Source organism: Opisthocomus hoazin, chromosome 6 (assembly GCF_030867145.1).
Source record: "Opisthocomus hoazin isolate bOpiHoa1 chromosome 6, bOpiHoa1.hap1, whole genome shotgun sequence".
In the NCBI taxonomy this organism is placed as follows: domain Eukaryota; kingdom Metazoa; phylum Chordata; class Aves; order Opisthocomiformes; family Opisthocomidae; genus Opisthocomus; species Opisthocomus hoazin.
In genome coordinates, this window is record NC_134419.1 from 26,993,882 (window position 1) to 27,014,157 (window position 20,276).

At 40.7% G+C, this 20,276-nt stretch overlaps 1 protein-coding gene across 4 annotated transcripts in view; it reads left to right on the forward strand.

Moving 5' to 3' along the window:
- Positions 1 to 699: 699 nt before the first annotated feature.
- Positions 700 to 20,276, forward strand: part of KCNT2 (potassium sodium-activated channel subfamily T member 2) — a 193,447-nt gene continuing 173,870 nt past the window's right edge. For all 4 annotated transcript variants that reach the window (XR_012764196.1, XM_075422338.1, XM_075422339.1 and 1 more), the window contains exon 1: positions 700 to 880. Coding sequence is in view for 3 of the 4 variants with exons in the window: in XM_075422338.1 (XP_075278453.1) it covers positions 786 to 880 (95 nt within the window). In the remaining variant the exon portion in view is untranslated. The remainder of the gene's footprint in view (positions 881 to 20,276) is intronic.

Here is a 20,276-nt window from a genome sequence, read left to right on the forward strand (position 1 = left end):
GCACAGCACCTCCTGCCCCGTCTCGGGCACCCGAGGCGAGGCGAGCCGCGCCGCGCCCCGGCAAGGCCCGCCGAGCCGCCACCCCACAGAGGGGACAGGCGCGCCGCCTCTGCCCGTCCTCCCGCCTCACTCAACCCGCCACTACGGCGGGCGCCGCGGAAGGAGCCGAGGTGCCCTCGGGTGGGGCGGGGCAGGGGCCCCGCTGCCGCAGGCCCCCGAGAAGCGAAAAGCCCCATGTCCTGCACGCTAATAAGGGGGCGTCCATTGGTCGGCGGGCGGAGGTTCCCGCGCCGTCACTGGAGTATGCTAATGACCGCCCATCCCATTGGTTCGCCCGTCGGCGGCGGCTCCAAACAGTATTTGCATGGCGGTGGACAGCTCTTTGTTGTCAACCGCGGCAGCCGGCGGGCGGTGCTCGCGCGGGGTGGGTGGGCGGTCGGGCGGTCGCGCGCCGCCGAGGCCGCCCGCCGGCACCTGCCACCCCCCCCCCCCCCCCCCCCCCCAGGGCGGGCCGCGCGGGGCCCCCCGCGGCGCGAGGCGGAACTTTCAACGTGGGGTCCGCGAGCCGCCACTCGCGGCCCGGGGGCGCGAGCTGGTCCCGCCACTCCCCTCAGCCGCCGGGCGACGGCCCTCCCGTCGCGCCCCTCGGCCGCCTCCGTGCGCGCAGCCCCCCCCGCCCCGCTCCGCGCCGCTGCCCGCCGCCGGCCCCCCCGCCGCGGGGGGCTTCTCCCCCCACCCGTCTCTGTGGGGGGGCGGGGGGGGCGCCTGCCCCTCCTCCGGGCAGGATGGTGGACCTGGACAGCGAGGTGCCCCCCCTCCCGCCGCGGTACCGGTTTCGGGACTTGCTGCTGGGCGACCAGGGCTGGCAGAGCGACGACAGGTGAGGGCGCGGTCCGCGGGGGCGGGGGGCCGCGGTGACAGCCCGAGGGGAGCCGGGGGGGGGGGGAGGCGGCGGAGCGCGGTGCCCGGGCACGGCTCGGCCCCGCTCCGCTGCTGGCAGGGCAGCGCGCACTAAGGCGCGCACCGCCCGCCGCAGGTAGGCCCCGGTGGGAAACTTTACCGCGAAAGGGATGCGGCGGCGGCCGCCGAGGGGCCGTGGTGCCCCGCCCCGCAGCCGGGGGCGAGTCGGGGCCGGCGCCCCTCACCGAGGCGCGGGGCTCCCCGCAGCCTTCGAGGCACCCCCGCCTCTGCGGAAGGGCAGCGCCTGCCTCTTCCCCGCGGCCGCGGCAGGAGGAGGAGCGGGACGGGTGCGGTATCTCCGTGCGCGGAGGGGAAACCCCGAGCAGAACACGCTTTTGCCGCCGGTCGACAGGGCAGCTGCCGGGTTCGCTGGGTGTTTTCATCGTCCGGTGTGCATGCTGCTTGACAGGCAGTCCCTTTCCACGCCGGGATCCTAGGCTGGGATGTACCTACCATTGATTTCTTCCTGTGTGAATTGTTTCAGGGACTGTCAGCATCTTTCATTACAAACCGAGAGAAAAAGGTATTTGCTTGTCTCAAGTCAAATAATGTCTTTAAAAGAAAAAAAAACACAAATCCGTATATTCAAACAAACAAACAAACCAGGAATGTGTGTTTTAAGTTCAAAATGCTGAATGAGCAGTGTTCATGAATACCAAACAGCATCATGCCACCCGGTTTGACCGTGCAGCCTGGTGTGCCGGTAGGCTATGACACGGTCCGGTCTTGCAAAATTATGTGTGAGATCCACTTTGTAGTAACAATTTACTGCGGTCAAATGACAGAAAAGCCAAATTGTCTGGTGATACATAATGGCATATTGGATTGATTTTAATTCAATATATTTACATTGTCAGAATAAGTCTTTTACTCCGCAGTCAGAAACTTTGATTTTAATGCTGGTCTACATTGTTTAGATTTTAGCTACTTTCCTAAAGAAAGATGGGTTCTCGTTGATTGGTAATCACGAGATCGTGCAGGTATGTAACTAATTATTACCTTTGTTTAGGAGAATATGCTATACATCTCAAGGTAGTGACAAAAAATGAATGCTGTTGGTTGGAAATGACAGCATTGTAACTACATAAGGGAGAGTTCAAGAGTATGTTTATCAATGCGTGGTTTTATGGTTCAAAAAATTAAACTGTAAATTCTGTATTCGTAACTTCTGATCGCAGTATTTTTTGAGATTTTAGAAAATGTAGATCTTAGCATCTTCTACCTATGTTTTATTTTCTACTGGAATAGAAAAAACCTGCAACCTTGCTTATTTTATGAACTTTATTTAGCTAGGGTTTTGATGGCTGAAATACACAAAATATTCTCTATACACCTTTTTGGACATGGCTATGGCTGAACGCTTTTGCCAGCTCTAGTTTAAACTTATGTCAAGTACTTCCCTGATACCAGTTGTTTGACTTGAACTTTATGAAAGTTACCTTCTATGGAAGAAGCATGATCTGGCCTCAAATAGGAAGGAGTGTATAAGCAACTGCACAAACCATAGCATCCATTTAGCTATAGAAATGTCTATTTCAAGTCTATGTGCACTTAACAAGATGAAAATAAATAATCCTTAAAAAAATATTGATAGCAGAATTGCAGCATAACAGTACTGTAAAGCATGATAGTTGTTGGAAAATTGTAACAAAGGACTAGTGGAAAATGAATAGTTACTTTTAATTATTTCTTAAATATTCATACAAGCATTACAAGAGTAAGATCTTTGGCACATCTGAAATATAAAATATGAATCCAGGACTGAAAATGGCTAGTGGAAATGGCTTTCTAGATATTCAGATATTGTGCTGTGCTGAGGCTGGGGACAGCTGCACTGTGGCAGGTAGGCTGTGTAGTTGTTTCCCCACAATGCAATCAGGATTGTGCTTTACAAGAGACTGTGATAGCAGCACTCTCTTCTCCAGCTCTGCAAGTTACCATAGCAGTCTGTTTTGATTCTAGCTTTCCATTAAATGAATAAAGTCCATTCTTAAAAAATCTTGAGTGTTGATGTTTGTCCACCTTACAACAGGGTCCTGTTCAGATTCTTGTTTTTCTGTACTGCAGGATATCACTTTTAATACTGAAATATTGGTCCAATCCCACGTTGCTGATATTTTGCTACTATCCATTACAGAAAAAGCATACATATTCTGCATAGAAATATTGTCAAATGGAATATTTAGAATATTAGACATACTTTCAGGAAATATTTAATGAGAAAGGCTGCAGACCTGTGAGGACCCTGAGATCAATTGCTTATTAGTTAGTAAAGATTAGTATTACACAAGTATCTCTTCTTTTTAATTGTTTGCTTTTTTGTCTTTTCTTTGCACCTTTACATAAGTGGTTCAAGTTTGTTTTTGGTGAAGCGCATCTTTTGTAGTCTGTTTTAATTAGTGTGCAATATAGATATTGCCAAAGATGTTGCTTGTACTCCCTTCAGTTAAATGGACATTGACTATGAATGGAATACCTAAACACTAAAATACAGTTGAAGTAGCCATGTAGTATGGCTAAATAATGGTAAATGATCAAGATAGTTCATTTTTGGAGGTTATTTGCCCTTGGCTGAGATGGTGGAAATAATTTTATGCGTATTTCCAGTTCACTGCAACTTCTTACTTCTGCTTGCTTTCAACTCTGGCAGTCTGATTTCTATCAAGGATTTTCCGTCTGTGTGGTCTGTGAACTTCAGGTCTGTTACCAGATGAACTATTTTTCTTCTGTCTTAGTCCCATTCCCTTTTTGATCCTCCTTGAGTTCATCCTTGAGTTTTCTCTTTTCTCCTTCCATTCTGCCCTTTCTGGAAAGATGCTCACTTTGTGCTGGCTGGGAGGCATATGTTCCATCTCTGTGTTTTCAGATGCTTGTTGATTCTTCAAAGAGGAGAGGAGATGGAAGTATTCCTCTCATCTGCTACAAACCACCCAGCATTCTGTGTCACCAAATCACAGTTTGATAGCATAGTTTGCCAGTAAGTCATATGATAGTATTTAATAGTAAATATGATTGAAATGATATAGACCTCTTCTCTTTTTTTTGCTGAAAGACATATTTTTGATACAAGCATAGTACCTAGTTTTGAAACCTTACTGGTTATGTTTCTTTAGGAGGAGAGTTTTATCAGCTATTTTGTTTAAATTATCCTGTTCATTTATAAAATGCACACATGCTGAAATGCTTAGCTGAATGTAATAGGACTCTGATTCTGAAATGTTGTTCTTAGATCTGTACCTGTTTGGAGACAGATTTCTAATCTTAATTTTTTCTTGAGGACATCTCCTATGGTGGAGCTTCGCTCAGGCTTCCTTTCTTTTTTTTTTGATGTCTAGCTCATGTTTCATTTCTTACCTATACTTCTCCAGTGCAGAAACATCCATCTCACTGCTTTTGCATTTCTCTCCTAGAAAAATAATTCTACTTGCATAGCTTAGGTTCCTAACCAACCTTGCAATTGACTTCAGTAACAGATGGGTTCTGGGCTGTCATATTCCACAGACCACCAAATTGGATTGTACATTGTTTTTCATAAAAGAAGTTGCTGTGTGCAGAAGAATATGGTGAATCTTTGGCAAATGCATTTGTTCAGTAAGTAAACGACTTAGAATAATTTATTAACGTTCCTGAATTTGCTGAATGTTTTTTCCTGAAGAAAATTGGATATTAAAATCAGATTTGGTTTTTGAGGGCTAGATTTTCAAAGGGTTCAGTTTGAAAACTGTGGAGATGAAGCTTGATGCTTATAGTGTACACATTTTATGTGGAATAGTTAAATATTCATTTACTCAGAGACATAACTGAGTAAAAACTCACCTGTTTTCCTGTCACTATATACAATATTTAAATATTGCCTGGGTCAATGTGAAAAGCTTCCACAGGAAACTGTAAAAGATCTGCCCAGTAGCTAGAGCATGCGTGTGAGTGTGTGAAGTGGGTGATTGTACCAGGTTTCTTCTGGCCATGTAAATATTCCAGTTGCTGAGGGTGAAGAGAAGATGGAGTCATGGACTTTTTCAAGAATTTTATAAATATCGCTAATATCCCTTTGTGAATGTCATATTTTACTTTCATTATTGAAAGTATCTGAAACTCAAATAAACTGTTTTGATTTGCTGCATATTCTGAGATGTTTCTTGACCATCGTAATGCAATTTGTCTTTCAGTTTGGCTGCTAGGGAAGGGAGCAGAAATAAAGGGGAACTCAGTGATCAACACAAGTTATTCACCTGGTAATTCAGCGAGGTTTTACTGAATTGTGATTGTAACAGTAAATGATGTAATAAAACATTTCATAAACCTACTGATCATCAGTCCTTAGTCTAACCAGCTGTGTTGAAAAGCAACATAAATAACAGCAGAAAATACCCTACCTAGTGAAGACTCGACATGCTTACAGCTGGTAAATAATTTGCTTCAGAGGAGGGGAGAAAGGAGGATATTTATTTTAGGTTCCTATGTAAACTTTGGAAAGATACAATGAAGAGGTTATTCACAAAAAAATGTTTTCTTGTGTACATATATAGTTACCATGTACTTCAAAATAGCCAAACCACAAGATACTAGAGAAGTAAAGAAAGAATTCTAAGTTAAAGAAGTATTTACATTCTGTCTATATCACTACTTTTTTAGTAAGGTCAGTCATATAAATCCAGTGCTTAAGTATCTTGCAGAGCACAATTTACCTCGCATTTCTTAAACCATTTATGTACAGGTGTCTAGTCGATTCTTTAGAAGCTTATAAAGATAAAAAAGCTGCGTTTGTTTTAGTAAATTCAAGCAAGGCAGGAAGATTTCCCACTATTGAAGCATGACTACTTATACTAGTGAACTGTTCAAGTTATCCTTTGCATGCTTCGGCTGTAGCCAGCTAGCCGAACCTGTCTTGAACACTGCAGTGCCCAGGAATGATTTGGCAGTTTGAGTGTCCAAGGAAACACTCTGAGCAGACAAGTTGCAGGGAGTCAGCCAATTTGGGAAGCTGAAATGGTTTTCTGTTTCGTATGTAGGCTGTTTTGTGCCATTTAATGCCAGTGCCTGGCAATATGCCTGGGCAAGTTTAACTTACATAAAGATGTACCTAGAGAGGGTCGAAGTCATTTTATGTTGCTTACATGTTGCTTCTCCCATTTGTGCTGCTACTTCCTGTCTTTCTGGTCTCCTGTATTTCCTGCAGTTACACATGCAGATCATGCATAGATGGTGGACTGTGTTGCAGAGACATCCATTTGTAAAGCACAGACCTGCTTATGGGTGGTGCCCTTCTTCCTGAAATATGCAGTGTAGCCCTTCTACACGGGCAGTAAGTGTGTTTTGTCCCAGAATCCTTAAAAAAGCAAAAAGAAATACTTGCTGTTAAAGATGATTTATTGGAATAAGTATTTTCCCACAACATTTTAGAGAAGGAAAAAGAGGCAGAAACATATGGATGTTTTTAAAATATGCAGAGCGAGATTCATTTTATTGACTCCATAAACACTTTAAGTTCCTTAGGGTTTAGGTAAGATTAAGCAGTATGCTGGGCTTTCTTTGGACTTTGCACACCAAGGTAAATTTTATCAATGCTGAATATTCCTAGCAATATTAATTAAGAGACCATGAAGTACACATTTCAGCGTTGAATTGCTGCATTAATACAGTCTGTCATATGAACAAGGCATTCGACAATCATAAATATCTATTTTATACTACTATTTCATTCTACTGCCTGTTGAAGTTTAGCGTTGTATACGGATAAAATCACTGTTATTATACCACTTCAAAATCACATACAACAAATAGAATGGAAAGAACAAAAAATGAACATAGAAACCCAATGTATTTTCCAACTCCCACCCTCAAAGCATCAGATTTCATAACTTTTCTATATGCTGTTCCAAAAAGTGTTTACAATTTCACAGTCATGGAACAAAAATAGACATTTTCCAATTCTGTATTTTTTTTATTTTCTGTATATATGTATACACATAACTGGTATTAAAACATACCAGTTCCAATGCCAATATAGACACATTAACTGCTACTGGAAGTACATTTCCAATCCCGCTTTTGTACTGAGATGAAAATTTGAGTCATTTTGCTGCAGTATATACTTGCATGATGAAACTACAGAGCTTAATTTTACCTTTGTGCAAGAACTGTTCTTACATTGGATACTTAAAGGATTAAATTAAAGTCAGCTTTCCCTTCTGATATGCCTACTGCGTAAAAGAACATTACCACCTATCTGGAAAGGAAAGAGATTCAGATAATACAGAACACCTCCACACATCAGTTGGACAATTGTATACTGCTGGCTGTCATGTTGACTAGTGACTTTCAAGGAACCACTCCCTACTGTAAATCTCAGAAGGCACTTTAACAGTCGTTTCTCACAGCGTGAATTAGTGAGTAAAGGCCCTCCCTTTGCCTTTCCTTTTAGAAATCACCTGAGACTGTTAAACTAAAATGGGATAAAAAGCCCACACATTTCTGAATCAAGTGATTTAAAATACCTGAGTCTAGATTCAACTTGCACAAAAATTCTATTATAATTTCCTCAAAAGAAAATTCTATTATTGTTTCTTCAAAATATTCATCTTCTTTTCTTCAAAGAATACTTTAGTTAGTTTGGCCTCCTCATCTTAGAAAATGTGTTAATTTTATGAGTTCTTTCCTTTTAACAGAGGCTACAAAAGAAAAGAACTTAAGCAAATATTGTCAAATTTATCGTGATTTGTCCTTGTAAGTAAACTTTCAAAATAAATAAAGTGATTTAGAAGCCTAAATTCTGTTTTAAAAGCTTGATGTTGATTGAAACTGCTCAAGATCTGAATGGTCTAATTCACTAAGAGAGTAAATGTTTTGACATCTGCAGGGAGACTGTGCACACTAGTAGCTGGAAAGTTTGAGTTGCCCTAAACCCTGAAAAAAATTGCTGCACGTACAGGACAAGCCCTTTCTTACTGTGCAAAACCATGTAAATTAAAAAAGCATTAAAGAAAAGTATTAACATTTTTAAAACTGTTATCTGAAATTGAAAATAACTCCCAAAACTAACAAGGTATGTTTAGAGAGGAGACATTGTTTTTATTCTGCACAGGGTGCAAGGTGGGAGATTTCCACAAATGAAGCACACCTACTGGGACTCATCATCGGATATTTATACACAAAAGTTGCAAAAAGCTCCAGTTGTTCCACCTATCTAATGCATATTCATTATGTTTGCACAAATAGGGTCATCTGTGCTTGCACAGGGATTGTACTGAGCCAGCAAAGTCACCTACGCCTGTGCAGGGGTCCCAGGAGGTCTCTGGTGGTTGTTTGGGAAGGAAGACCCCTACCCATTTTGTCCTTTCATGATCATGCATTGTCTGAGGACACCAGAATCCTTGTTTTTCTTGCCAACTCCTTGTTTCACAGTCTCACAGCAGATGTATGTCTTTGGTTGAGCAAGTCTGTAACCACGAGATGTTCCCTATCTGGAACACTAGCTGCTATTGAAATACTTTTTCAGGAATTAGTAGCTATCCTTGAATTATAACCGTATTCTTAACTGTTAGTAACTATCCTTGAACTATACCTTATTCTTAACTGTTAGTTTGCCTTATTAAAAAATATCTAAATGGTTGTCACCAAGGTAACAAAACCACTGCGTCAGCCACAGAGAGGTCTGAGTTTACACTTTTGTGGCAGGTTTAGGAGTACAGTCCCATGTAAGTAAACTGTTAATCTGTACTCACCTTCCTTCTAAATTTATCTTAGGATTGGGTCCCTATTATGGATAAAAGGAAATCAATTTACTTGTGTGGAAGGAAGAGGAAGTAATGCTTTGTAGAAGGCAGTTCTGTCAGCCTCGTGCTTATTTCTGGTTTAGCATCATTCTTGCAACAACAGTGGAAGCAAAAATGCATTGTTTTTATATTTCACTTAAACTAGGTCACACTGAAATTGGGGGAAGGATGTGAAAAGAGAAGACGAACACTTCAGGGCTGTTATAACTGTATCTGTCTGAGGAAGACTTTGGTGGTATGCTCCAGAAAAAGTTTTCTACTGCAGAAAAGGTTTAAGTATCTCACCTTAAAAACTCCCACAGATCAAGTAGTCTTCCTCCTCCGGGACAACATGACGCACAGTTTGTAAATGTGCTTGGTACTTCAATCATTACTTAATTATACACTTACTACTCTAAAGCTCTTATTTTTCCATCTGGAACTTGATACATGCTACTTTACATCTGGCAGACAGTATAATACTCCATGGGGAACCAAAGCAGTTCTTTCCCAAATGGTTTATCTCTTAATTTTATGATTATTATTATATCACAGCCAATTATTATGATTATTTGTTTTATAACGGTAAACTTCTGTGCTGCACTATGCACTCTCAGAATGACTCTTCTATGAGAAATCGTCACATTGATTCATATTGTCTCCCTTTTATCCTGTAACAAAGAAATAGACCACTTGGATCATCAGAAACGTCTGAAGCTTCCAAATACTTTCATTAACTTCACTTTAGTAGGCATGGTGGTGATGGGTTGATGATTGCACTTGATGATCTTAGGGGTCTTTTCCAACCTTAATGATTCTATGATTGTAAAAGAAATCTGCCAGCCACTTCAGTGCTACACATTCAGTTTCTAGACTTCACAATTAAGTATGCCCAGACTTGTACTAATCCACTAAATGCTTTAAAAGTGGGTTCTTCATATTTCTTCAAGTAAATGAGCAAGTTAAGTCCTTCCTGGATGCCTGCACACCATGGTCCCATAATCTGTGTGTCATTGGAGAGCATGCCATTCAAAAACTAAATGTTCTGCAGCACAGAAGATTTGGTACAGAATGCCTTAAAACAGCTGTTAAAGATTTCGGCCTCCCCCGTGCAATAATCTGCTAATTACGTTAGCAGTCAGCTTCCTGGTGGGAAGTAGCAGTAAAACAGAAACAGTCATTAAGAGACAAAGAACAGTGTTTATACTCACAGATAAAAACAGTGATATTATTATTTACTCAGAAGTATCTCTTGAGGGACAAATCCTGCCTCCACTTACAGCAGTATCTGTTAGGAGGTGCTGCAGTTTTGTGGTGGAAAGCACACTGACAGTCTGACATGGTCGTGCTTGACTTGCCGAATATTGAGCCATGGTAGGTGGGAAAGGAAGGCATTAGGTTAAGATCAGTGCAAATCATCGACTGAGTTAGCAAACAGAAGAAAACTTTGCTTACCCCTCTGCCTGGGTCTTACAAGTCTCCTGCTAGCTTTAGTCATTAATAACTGCGTATCTAACAGCTAGCACAAGGGTCATATGACTAGCAGGGGCAGTTACAAGGTTTGAGCAACAGGCCTCACTATGGATTAGCTCTGCCAGGCAAGTCCTGCCCTGCCTCCTAGATTCTGTGCCCTTCGTCAAACCACTCTGGATTTTTGCAGATAAAATAGTTTGCCCTTTAGCTTTTTATGATGTTTAATTTCATAGCATTTACTGTACTTGAAGTAGCTTTACGTTACAGAGCTCCTTCAAAGTATAGTGATTGTTAAAATATTTAGTAAGGAGTAAACACTGTAAAAAAGCCTCACTCTTATTGTTCTAAATACCCCAAAACCTTCTAGGGGTTTTATGTTTTTCCCACTTTGTTTTCTCTTCCCCTTGTGCCTAGAGAAAACTGCAGCACAGATAAAAGCAGTGTTACCCAACCAAATACAGATGGGAAAAACAAACCGAGTTGCAAATGGAAAACTGTGGTTATCTTTGTTCCTTTTGTGACAGCACCTGTTAGTACACAACTTTCCCTGACTCTGGAAGGGGATTTAGTTTCCCGTCTTCACACCAAATTCAAAAGAAGCTAAGGGCACTGGTCACTTATCACTATTGCCCTGTAATTCTCACCATCATGCACAGACACCTATAATGGAGATGGTCTAAAGACTAAGCTCTATATTTAGCTGAATGTACACTTTTCAAGAGTGAACAAGCTATGTTTTCACTGTGTGCAACAATCTAGTATTTGATCAGTTGTTCAGAGCGGTTAAATCAATTAAATAACTTTTTAAGAGGCATTTTTGTAGAATTGTCCAGTTCTTAATTACTGTTTTATTCTCTCAGTAGTCATTCAAAAAACATAATATAAACACAAAAAGTGGAACAAAATAAATCTGTAATGTGCAGATGTTGATTAGTCAACCAGATTTCATAAAGACTATAAAAATCTAAGTAGATTTTTCACCCACCTAAGAGTATCATAAAAGTGAAGCTTATCTCATAAGAGTAGTTCCAGATATCACGTAGCTCACTGATACTGAGGAACTGATTTAAAAACTGTATTCAAACAATGACCCACATGACCATTTTTTTTTTTTACTGAGACTGACCACAAATTGCAAGAAAATTACAATTTAGCTAAAATGATACAAACAACATTCAAAATGCACTGAATTAATTTTGAAGGCTTGATTAGTTTTTGCTTCCCATTTTTCGGCTTATTTGGCAGTTCACAGATCACAATCCAAGTCCAGGAAAAAACAACAAAGTTAGTTAGGCATTATGAATTCATTTAATACAATGAATTGTGGCAGTTACTGTTTATGGAAACTTAAGTGATGTTATTTTTATGTCTTTGTGACTAGCTCAACTGGTCATTCAGAATGTTGGGATTTTAGTGTGATATTGGCAGAGTATACTGCATGTGGTGGGAAGAACAAGGCTGGCTGCTAGAAATATTTCAGAGTATAAAGGAAGTACCTCTGACGGTGCAGGAGAGAGGGAAATTTGGTGAACCTCTGAAAGGCAGTCTTCTGACATATATCCTAGTCTGAGACTGTTGCGGAAGACCTCAGGTTTTGCTGTGAATTTCAGACAAAAATGGTCTTCTGATCACCATTATCAAAATTATAAGGTGAATGTCTTCCAAGGCAGAGATGAATGGGGATGTAGAGTTGTCTAGCAACCTGCTACTACTTGACTTTGGGCTAAGGTGAACTGAGTATTGAGAAATCCCTTTCCTTTCTAAGAAGTCAATGCTGCTTTGCAGTGATAGAAGTGGTCATAAGGAGAGAAGGAAGAGCTGGAAGTACTGCTGTGCCTTCTTATGTCGGCCCAGATATCTGACAATTGGTTATCAGACCTCCTAATATCAATACAGCTAGTCCAGTCCAGTTCACAAACACAGATCTCTCTTCATTGTGTCCATATATTCTACCTAAGTCTGATCAGTGTTAAGATCTATATCTAGAAGACTTCAGAACAAGATGACAGAACAATACCTGTCCTAACCTACCCACCAATACAGTTAACTAAAGAGATCTTAAATAATTTGACTCTTACCAAAGCCAGCAAACTCTGAAATTTCTGCACTCAGGAAGTCACATTTAAGGACGAAATGTAGTGTTTACATTAAACAAGCCAATTTTCTGAAGACACCCACGAAATGATTTTCTAAACACATTCAAGGCACATCACGAAAGTTTGAAGTTCTTATTTTGAAAAAATTAAATGCTGGGTGTACTATCCTGCCAGCCATGCTACTGATGAGCAGCATTTTAGTTCACAAAGTACAGAGATGTTAAGTGCTGTTTAACATGAATAAATAAAGATGACAGAATTAAACTTTTAAAATATTGTGCAAATTGATATTTTAAATTTTTAGTAATCTAATGCAAAGACAATTAAATCCATGCAATAGCTCACTCTGAGTAAGGAGACTGAGATTTATATGAAGTCCGTAATTATATGTACCCAGTTAGCTGTGGAGAGAACAGTATCAGACAGGTAACATTTCAGAGATAATAATGACTTTTAAAATAATTGTTCTGTTATGTGCTCAAAGTTCTTGAATCATTGCTGCTCCTTAATGAGACATTTGCAGTGTGTATTAAAATTGTGTAAATTTGTTTTTATGTAAAACAGTAATCATATACTATGGTTGTACTGTGCAGCAAGCTGAGTTTGAAAGGAAGAAAGCATTCCCACACCACTTTTAGATATATTACAGTATACACGTATTACAGTATACAGATGTTAAGCTGCAAATATTACTTCAGAAGTCCTATGTATTTTATTCTCCACCTGGATGACAACATCGGAGCCAAAGCACCTTTAAGTAGTAGAGAATGAAGATAGATATGTATCAATGCACAATTCTTTTGCATCAGCAGCCGGAAACCTCATCAGCACTCTTCTGTTGATTTCATAAATGGAGTCTCTGACACCATTCCTCTGTGGGAAACATCAGGTGAGACACTTACCATCAGTACTGAGCTTTTGTTTTATGCCTTCTTCTGAGTCTTTGGCTAAATACTCCTCCTCTTTGTATTTATCTGTTAAATATTCACCTTTGTGTAACTGTTAAACACGTGATCATGGGAGACTGAAAAAGTATACAGCTCCCATAATTTCAGGGAAGTTGTGATTATCTCAGATTCGGCTCTATATTTACTTTGCAGAGATGGCATGCTAATGGCAGCTTTGGGATATTGTATAAGTTTTTCCAGATTGCAAGTCTGGACTGTTTGAATATGTAACTTTAAAAAAAGAAAAAAAGACATGCTTTGTAAAGTTACCCTACTTATGGGCGTGTGTGAAAAGCATGTGCAGGATCACTTAATTCTGTTTTCTTTTTTACTATTTAGCACTTCAGCTATATATGAAATCTCAGAAAGGTTCTTTTCCAGGCTTATTAAAGTATCTTTTGGAAGTTCCTAACAAATTTAATTTGTCTTTTTACTATTTTTTGCCTTTGAGATCAGGCATGGTTCCTCTAATTTCTTACAGTGTAACAAAATCTAAGTAAAGCTGTAGACGAGTGGGGAAGTGAGCAGAGAAAAAATGAATGAAGCATTTAAGCTAACTTTATTGCTTTGGATGTCATATTCTTGCATCCTGTCTAATTTAATATCACTTCTATCAGTAGAAGGAAAAATGTAGCTTGCAGAAGAAATAAATGTTTGCACCAGAAAAATTGAAACAATCTGATGTAAATGTTATTCCATGCATCGGTGTGTTTTGTGACAATGCTAAGTACACATTTTTAGAATACAGTACAAAAGATAATGGCATGATATCTTTACTTACTAAAAATCTAAAAATAATAAATCTAGTATCATTATTCTTAAGAGTACTGTTGTAATATAGGGTGCATAATGTGATGTACGGGGGGGGTAACGTGATGTACGGGGGGGGGGGGGGGGGGTGGGTGGGGAAGGGGGTGTGTGTGACATGATGTACAGGGGGCGTATGTGATGCATGAGGATGATAGGGAATTCCACAAAGAAGAAGAAGAAAACAAAGGACTGACTATCAGAGGCCTCAGACAAGAATGTAACAAGCATATCCTAAAGAAGTGCAGATAAACCAGCAGACACCAAGATCCGGGGGAATCCACAAACTTCTCAGTGAGTCAACTCATGACCATATATGGGAGGAAAGACTCAGAAACAACACTAAGAAGTACCACTTCTGCAGCCAACAGGGACCACCAGAGACCATCCTGGAACCCGTGGAAGCCCCACAGAGACCCAGGCCGCATGCATAATGACTATGTAAATATGATCATTAGTTCCAGGAAATAGAATAAATATGTATGAACATTCCAGGAAATGTAATGCACATGCATGTAACAGAGTTATATAAGCTTGGGGTGAGGCAACATGCAGCATGCATGTTAGGATGAGCGATCCCCCGTGCATCCAGTGCTGTAATAAAGAATGCCTGCTTTTTGATGCTACATTGGCATTAAGAAGTTTCACTCCCGATTTCGGTGACAGTACTGTTATTAACTAGTGATATTTCTCCTTTGGGAATACTGCTGGCTATGACTAGAGTCAAGAAAGAGCTATAAAAACTAGACTTCATTGGTATTGTTGTGGGTGTTTTTTTTCCTCGTAAATAGAGTTCATATGAAGGTGAGGAGCAATCAGAATTAGCTAGATATTTATTTTAGATTAAAAGGAATATGCTTATTTAACACTCAGCTTGGTCAGTAAATTTGTGTAATGACTTTCAGCAACTCTGAAGAGGCTGCTTTAATTCTTCCCTCAATAAACTGAAGAAAGACTAAATTATTATGCTCAGTAGTGGTTTGATAAGAATAAGCGAAAAGCTTGATTTTCCCCTACATGTTACATTTGTTATATTCACAGGTGTCAGTAACTTGCAGAAAGATTTTCGTCTTTTTACTTTGAATACCACCTTCTACTGCAAGTAGTCCTGTATAGTTCAGTGGGAATACTTATGGGTCTTAGTCTGAGTAGAAGAGGTTATTTTCCGTTGCAGAGAAAGCATACCAGGCAATACAGTATTGAGCTTTATGAACAACTTTACTCATTGCACCTTGATCCAGTGTAACTTATTAAGGCACCAGATATAACTGCACAGATATTTGAATATATGGAAAACTGAAAGCTAGCTTCAATTCCCCTTGTCAATAGAATAAATATAGGCAAAGTAGGTAAAAAATGAACACAACTAATCTAAACAAATATCCTGTGAATTCACTTGCTGATTTTTCCATTATCAAATTTGAAAAAATAGTTTATTATTCTAAGTCTCAGTTTGAGAAATGACATGTATGTGTACATTTTCACCCTCCCCAAAGTTGGGATGCACGTTCAACTAATAATGACAGCCCTTCTGTGCTACTCTATATTGAGGTTTATGGAGCACTATGCCAGTGAAACCCTTTCTTTTGCATTACACAATACATTTTAAATGACGGTGCTGTCAAAACATACTATTAGGTCCTAAATAGAATATTTCAGGTGACATCTTAGTGACCAGTGTTTCACAATCTAAAAATATTCTAGAGGATTGAGAAGTTCACACATGAGTCATGTTTATCTGTCAAAATACTGAAAATAGTATGTTAATTTATTGTTATTCAGTATTTTAAGAATGGAAATGCTTTAGACACTTTTGAAAATTTAATTGCTCTACAAGTCCAATGCTGAACAACAAGGGGATGCGAAAACGATAATTGGATATTGTAGCACTTCATTTTCTTATAAACCTTAGCACCAGGTCCCATTTCAAGTATTCTTTCCACTTGTCTAAGAGAATATAAACTGGCTAATATGGAGTATCAGGAGTCTGGGAAATTTAGTTATATCATGAAACATTATAAAATTTAGTTATAAATTATATAATAAAATGAATTATGTAATAAAATTTAGTTATATCATGAAACAAAGCATGTCTCCCATAACATCCTCCTAGGGAAGCTCAGGAAGTGTGGGCTGGATGAGTGGTCAGTGAGATGGATTGAGAACTGTCTGAATGGCAGAGCTCAGAGGGTTATCATCAGCAGCGCTGAGTCTAGCTGGAGGCCTGTAACTAGTGGTGTCCCCCAGGGGTCAGTACTGGGCCCAGTCTTGTTCAACTTCTTCATCAGTGACCTGGATGAAGAGTTAGAATGTACCCTCAGCAAGTTTGCTGATGACACAAAACTGGGAGGAGTGGTGAATACACCAGAAGGCTGTGCTGCCCTTCAGCGAGACCTGGATAGGCTGCAAAGTTGGGCAGAGAGGAACCTGATGAGGTTCAACATGGGCAAGTGCAGGGTCCTGCACCTGGCGAGGAACAACCCCATGCATCAGTACAGGCTTGGGGCGGACCTGCTGGAGAGCAGCTCTGTGGAGTGGAATCTGGGAGTGCTGGTGGACGACAGTTTGACCATGAGCCAGCAGTGTGCCCTTGCTGCCAAGAAAGCCAATGGAATCCTGGGCTGCATTAGGAGGAGTGTGGCCAGCAGGTCGAGGGAGGTTCTCCTTCCCCTCTACACTGCCCTAGTGAGGCCCCATCTGGAGTACTGTGTCCAGTTCTGGGCTCCCCACTTCAAGAGAGATGAGGAGCTACTGGAGAGAGTCCAGCGGAGGGCTACGAGGATGGTGAGGGGACTGGAGCATCTCTCCTATGAGGAAAGGCTGAGGGAGCTGGGCTTGTTCAGCCTGAAGAAGAGAAGGCTGCAAGGGGACATAATAAATGTTTATAAATATCTGAAGGGTGGGTGTCAGGAGGATGAGGCCAAACTCTTTTCAGTGGTGGCCAGCGACAGGACAAGGGGCAACGGGAACAAATTGAAGCAAAGGAAGTTCCGTCTGAACAAGAGGAAGAACTTCTTCCCTCTGAGGGTGACAGAGCCCTGAAACAGACTGCCCAGGGAGGGTGTGGAGTCTCCTTCTCTGGAGATATTCAAGACCTGCCTGGACAAGGTCCTGTGCAGCCTGCTTTAGGTGACCCTGCTTTGGCAAGGGGGTTGGTCTAGATGACCCACAGAGGTCCCTTCCAACCCCGAACATTCTGCGATTCTGTGATTCTCTGTGATACGTCCAGTATTTCTTTTAATTTATATTAATTTGGAAAGTTCCACAGGCTGAAGATTAGTGTCAAATAACGAACTGAAACCCTTAACAATTATTTTGTGTGTAAAACTTTGTATCCTGATGGAAATATCTGGCATGAGAGATAAGCTAGCATCTAAAGTATGTGGCACTTAGCTAAGAGGAAGTTTTGGTCTCATTAACACTACAAGGAAAGCTCTCATAAATTGCTACATAGCTCTCTAAGCATATACAGAAGATCTAAATCTTACTCTGAAGTCTGAGATTCTGATAAGATGTTACATAGATAAGCATAAAAAAAATTGGAGGCTTAAGTTGATATTAAGAACAAAAAAAAAATTGTAGTCATATCTATTTAAAGTTAATTCAGTAAATTCTTTGATACTCTGATGATTTTCAAAGGCATCAAATACATGATACAGAGTGGTATAGAAAATTTCCCATTGGTATTTGATCATCTCCCCTAGAATCTGGTAGCATACGTAGGATCACAGAATCACAGAATTACAGAATAGTAGGGGTTGGAAGGGACCTCTGTGGGTCATCTAGTCCAACCCTCTTCCCGAAGCAGGGTCACCTACAGCAGGCTGCACAGGACCTTGTCCAGGCGGGTCTTGAATATCTCTAGAGAAGGAGACTCCACAACCTCCCTGGGCAGCCTGTTCCAGTGCTCCATCACCCTCAGAGGGAAGACGTTCTTCCTCTTGTTCAGACGGAACTTCCTGTGCCTCAGTTTGTGCCCATTGCCCCTTGTCCTGTCGCTGGCCACCACTGAAAAGAGTTTGGCCCCATCCTCCTGACACCCACCCTTCAGATATTTATAAGCATTTATTATGTCCCCTTGCAGCCTTCTCTTCTTCAGGCTGAACAGGCCCAGCTCCCTCAGCCTCTCCTCGTAGGGGAGATGTTCCAGTCCCCTCATCATCCTTGTAGCCCTCCGCTGGACTCCCTCCAGTAGCTCTTCATCTTTCTTGAACTGGGGAGCCCAGAACTGGACACAGTACTCCACATGAGGCCTCACCAGGGCAGTGTAGAGGGGAAGGAGAACCTCCCTCATCCTGCTGGCCACACTCTTCTTGATGCACCCCAGGATTCCATTGGCTTTTTTGGCAGCCAGGGCACACTGCTGGCTCATGGTTAACCTGTCGTCCACCAGGACACCCAGGTCCCTCTCCACAGAGCTGCTCTCCAGCAGGTCCACCCCAAGCCTGTACTGGTGCATGAGGTTGTTCCTCCCCAGGTGCAGGACCCTGCATTTGCCTTTGTTGAACCTCATCAGGTTCCTCTCTGCCCAGCTTTCCAGCCTATCCAGGTCACGCTGAATGGCAGCACAGCCTTCCGGTGTGTCTACCACAGACACACCAGACACACAGGATTGGTGGATAAATGCTAAAATACTGACAGAAATAGACTCTATGAATGTAGTAGGAACACTATTTAACAGTGTATTTGAATATATCTGAGATATACTTCTCCATTTTCAGTGGAGCAATAGTTTAACACAGTCAACTGGATAAAGTTATTCTGTTGATAAATTGTATTAGTTTTCTTTTCAGCTATGCAGAATTGCAAAAAAAAAAAAATTCTGAAAAAATCCAAACTGAAAAAGTCTGGGTAGACCAATGTGTTTAATCTCTGAGTCTAGACCAAATTCAGGCTACAGCTTTCTCAACAAATTTCATTATTTCACAGCTACACTAATGATAAGAATCTTTACCATTTCGAAGACAAGACAGTTTGCACTCGGTCATTTTAACGGAGATTGTTTCCTTCACATATTTCGCAACACTGAGGTATGAAAGCATGACTTTGTAACTTAGTAGTTTTTGTGGTAATATTTTAGAGTTGGAGTGCAGAGTGCTGAAATAACCAAGTGACCACAGACAATACAAGAAATCCAGGCTACAGAAGAGGTTTGAATCAGGACCTCAAAAACGTGCAACAGAAGGCCGTGTTTTCTCTTGCCTACCTGTCATTAGATGGGTAGATTAGATGATAGCATATTTAAAATGTAGGAAGTGAAATAATCATAGTCTTTCTGCTCTTCCAGTGCAGGTGGTAAACCAGAAGTCCTAAACTTTCAGTTGTCTTTCAGGTAATTTCTCAGACTTCCATCTGTAAAAATGCAGTTTCCAACCCTTCAATTCAGTCACAGAGGTACCAGGAGAGGAAGATGGATACATGCAGTTTGTCTGAGCTATTAGAAAAGGGGGAAAGAAAAGGCCTTGGAACTCTCTGGTTTTCTGAATCACACAAGCTTGGAAACTATTCATGTTTCTTTTCCCCTTCCTTATTAAAAAAATATACCTCCCTTTTTCATTACAAAAAAATCCTAGAAAAGAGCAAATGCAGTAGAATATTAGAAAACCAGAGAGTGAAATGTTACCAAAATAGACTAATATCCTTGTAATAAAAGGGTGAAGATAGAAAAGTAAGCACAAAGCAAAGTTGTTACATCTGCTCTTGCCTTATGAGATATGAAGATGGAATCTTAGCCCACAGTGAAATAAACAGCAAAAATCTCATTTAATGATGCAGGATGTATGTCTCCATATGGGGGAAATGTATATGGCTGTTTTATAGAGTAGTAATAATTGAATATTCATTTCCATTCATACCCTGCTTAATACTTACTATGCTAAGACTACTTTTTATTGTAACAGTTAAGGTCATGAAATTCTCTATTTACTTTTAGATACTTAGTCAGAAATTCTTAATAGAAAAGGCAGGTTTTTTTCTGTGTGTTTTGTATCAGTGCCTAGCAAAGCAATGTCCTATGTACTGCAATTCTTAATATTCTGATAAAAAAAAAGAAAGAAAAAAGAAAAAAAAGACAATATGCCAGTTTAGAAATATTTACAGGATCAGTGTCTTAAGAAGACTTTATTCAGATGAACTGAACAACTGATGTTTATAGCCTGTGCTTTTTTGTTTAACTGAAGTATTTATTTGGCAATCTGGTGATTGCTTTTACCTCCACCTATGAGCATATTGAGTACTTTGCT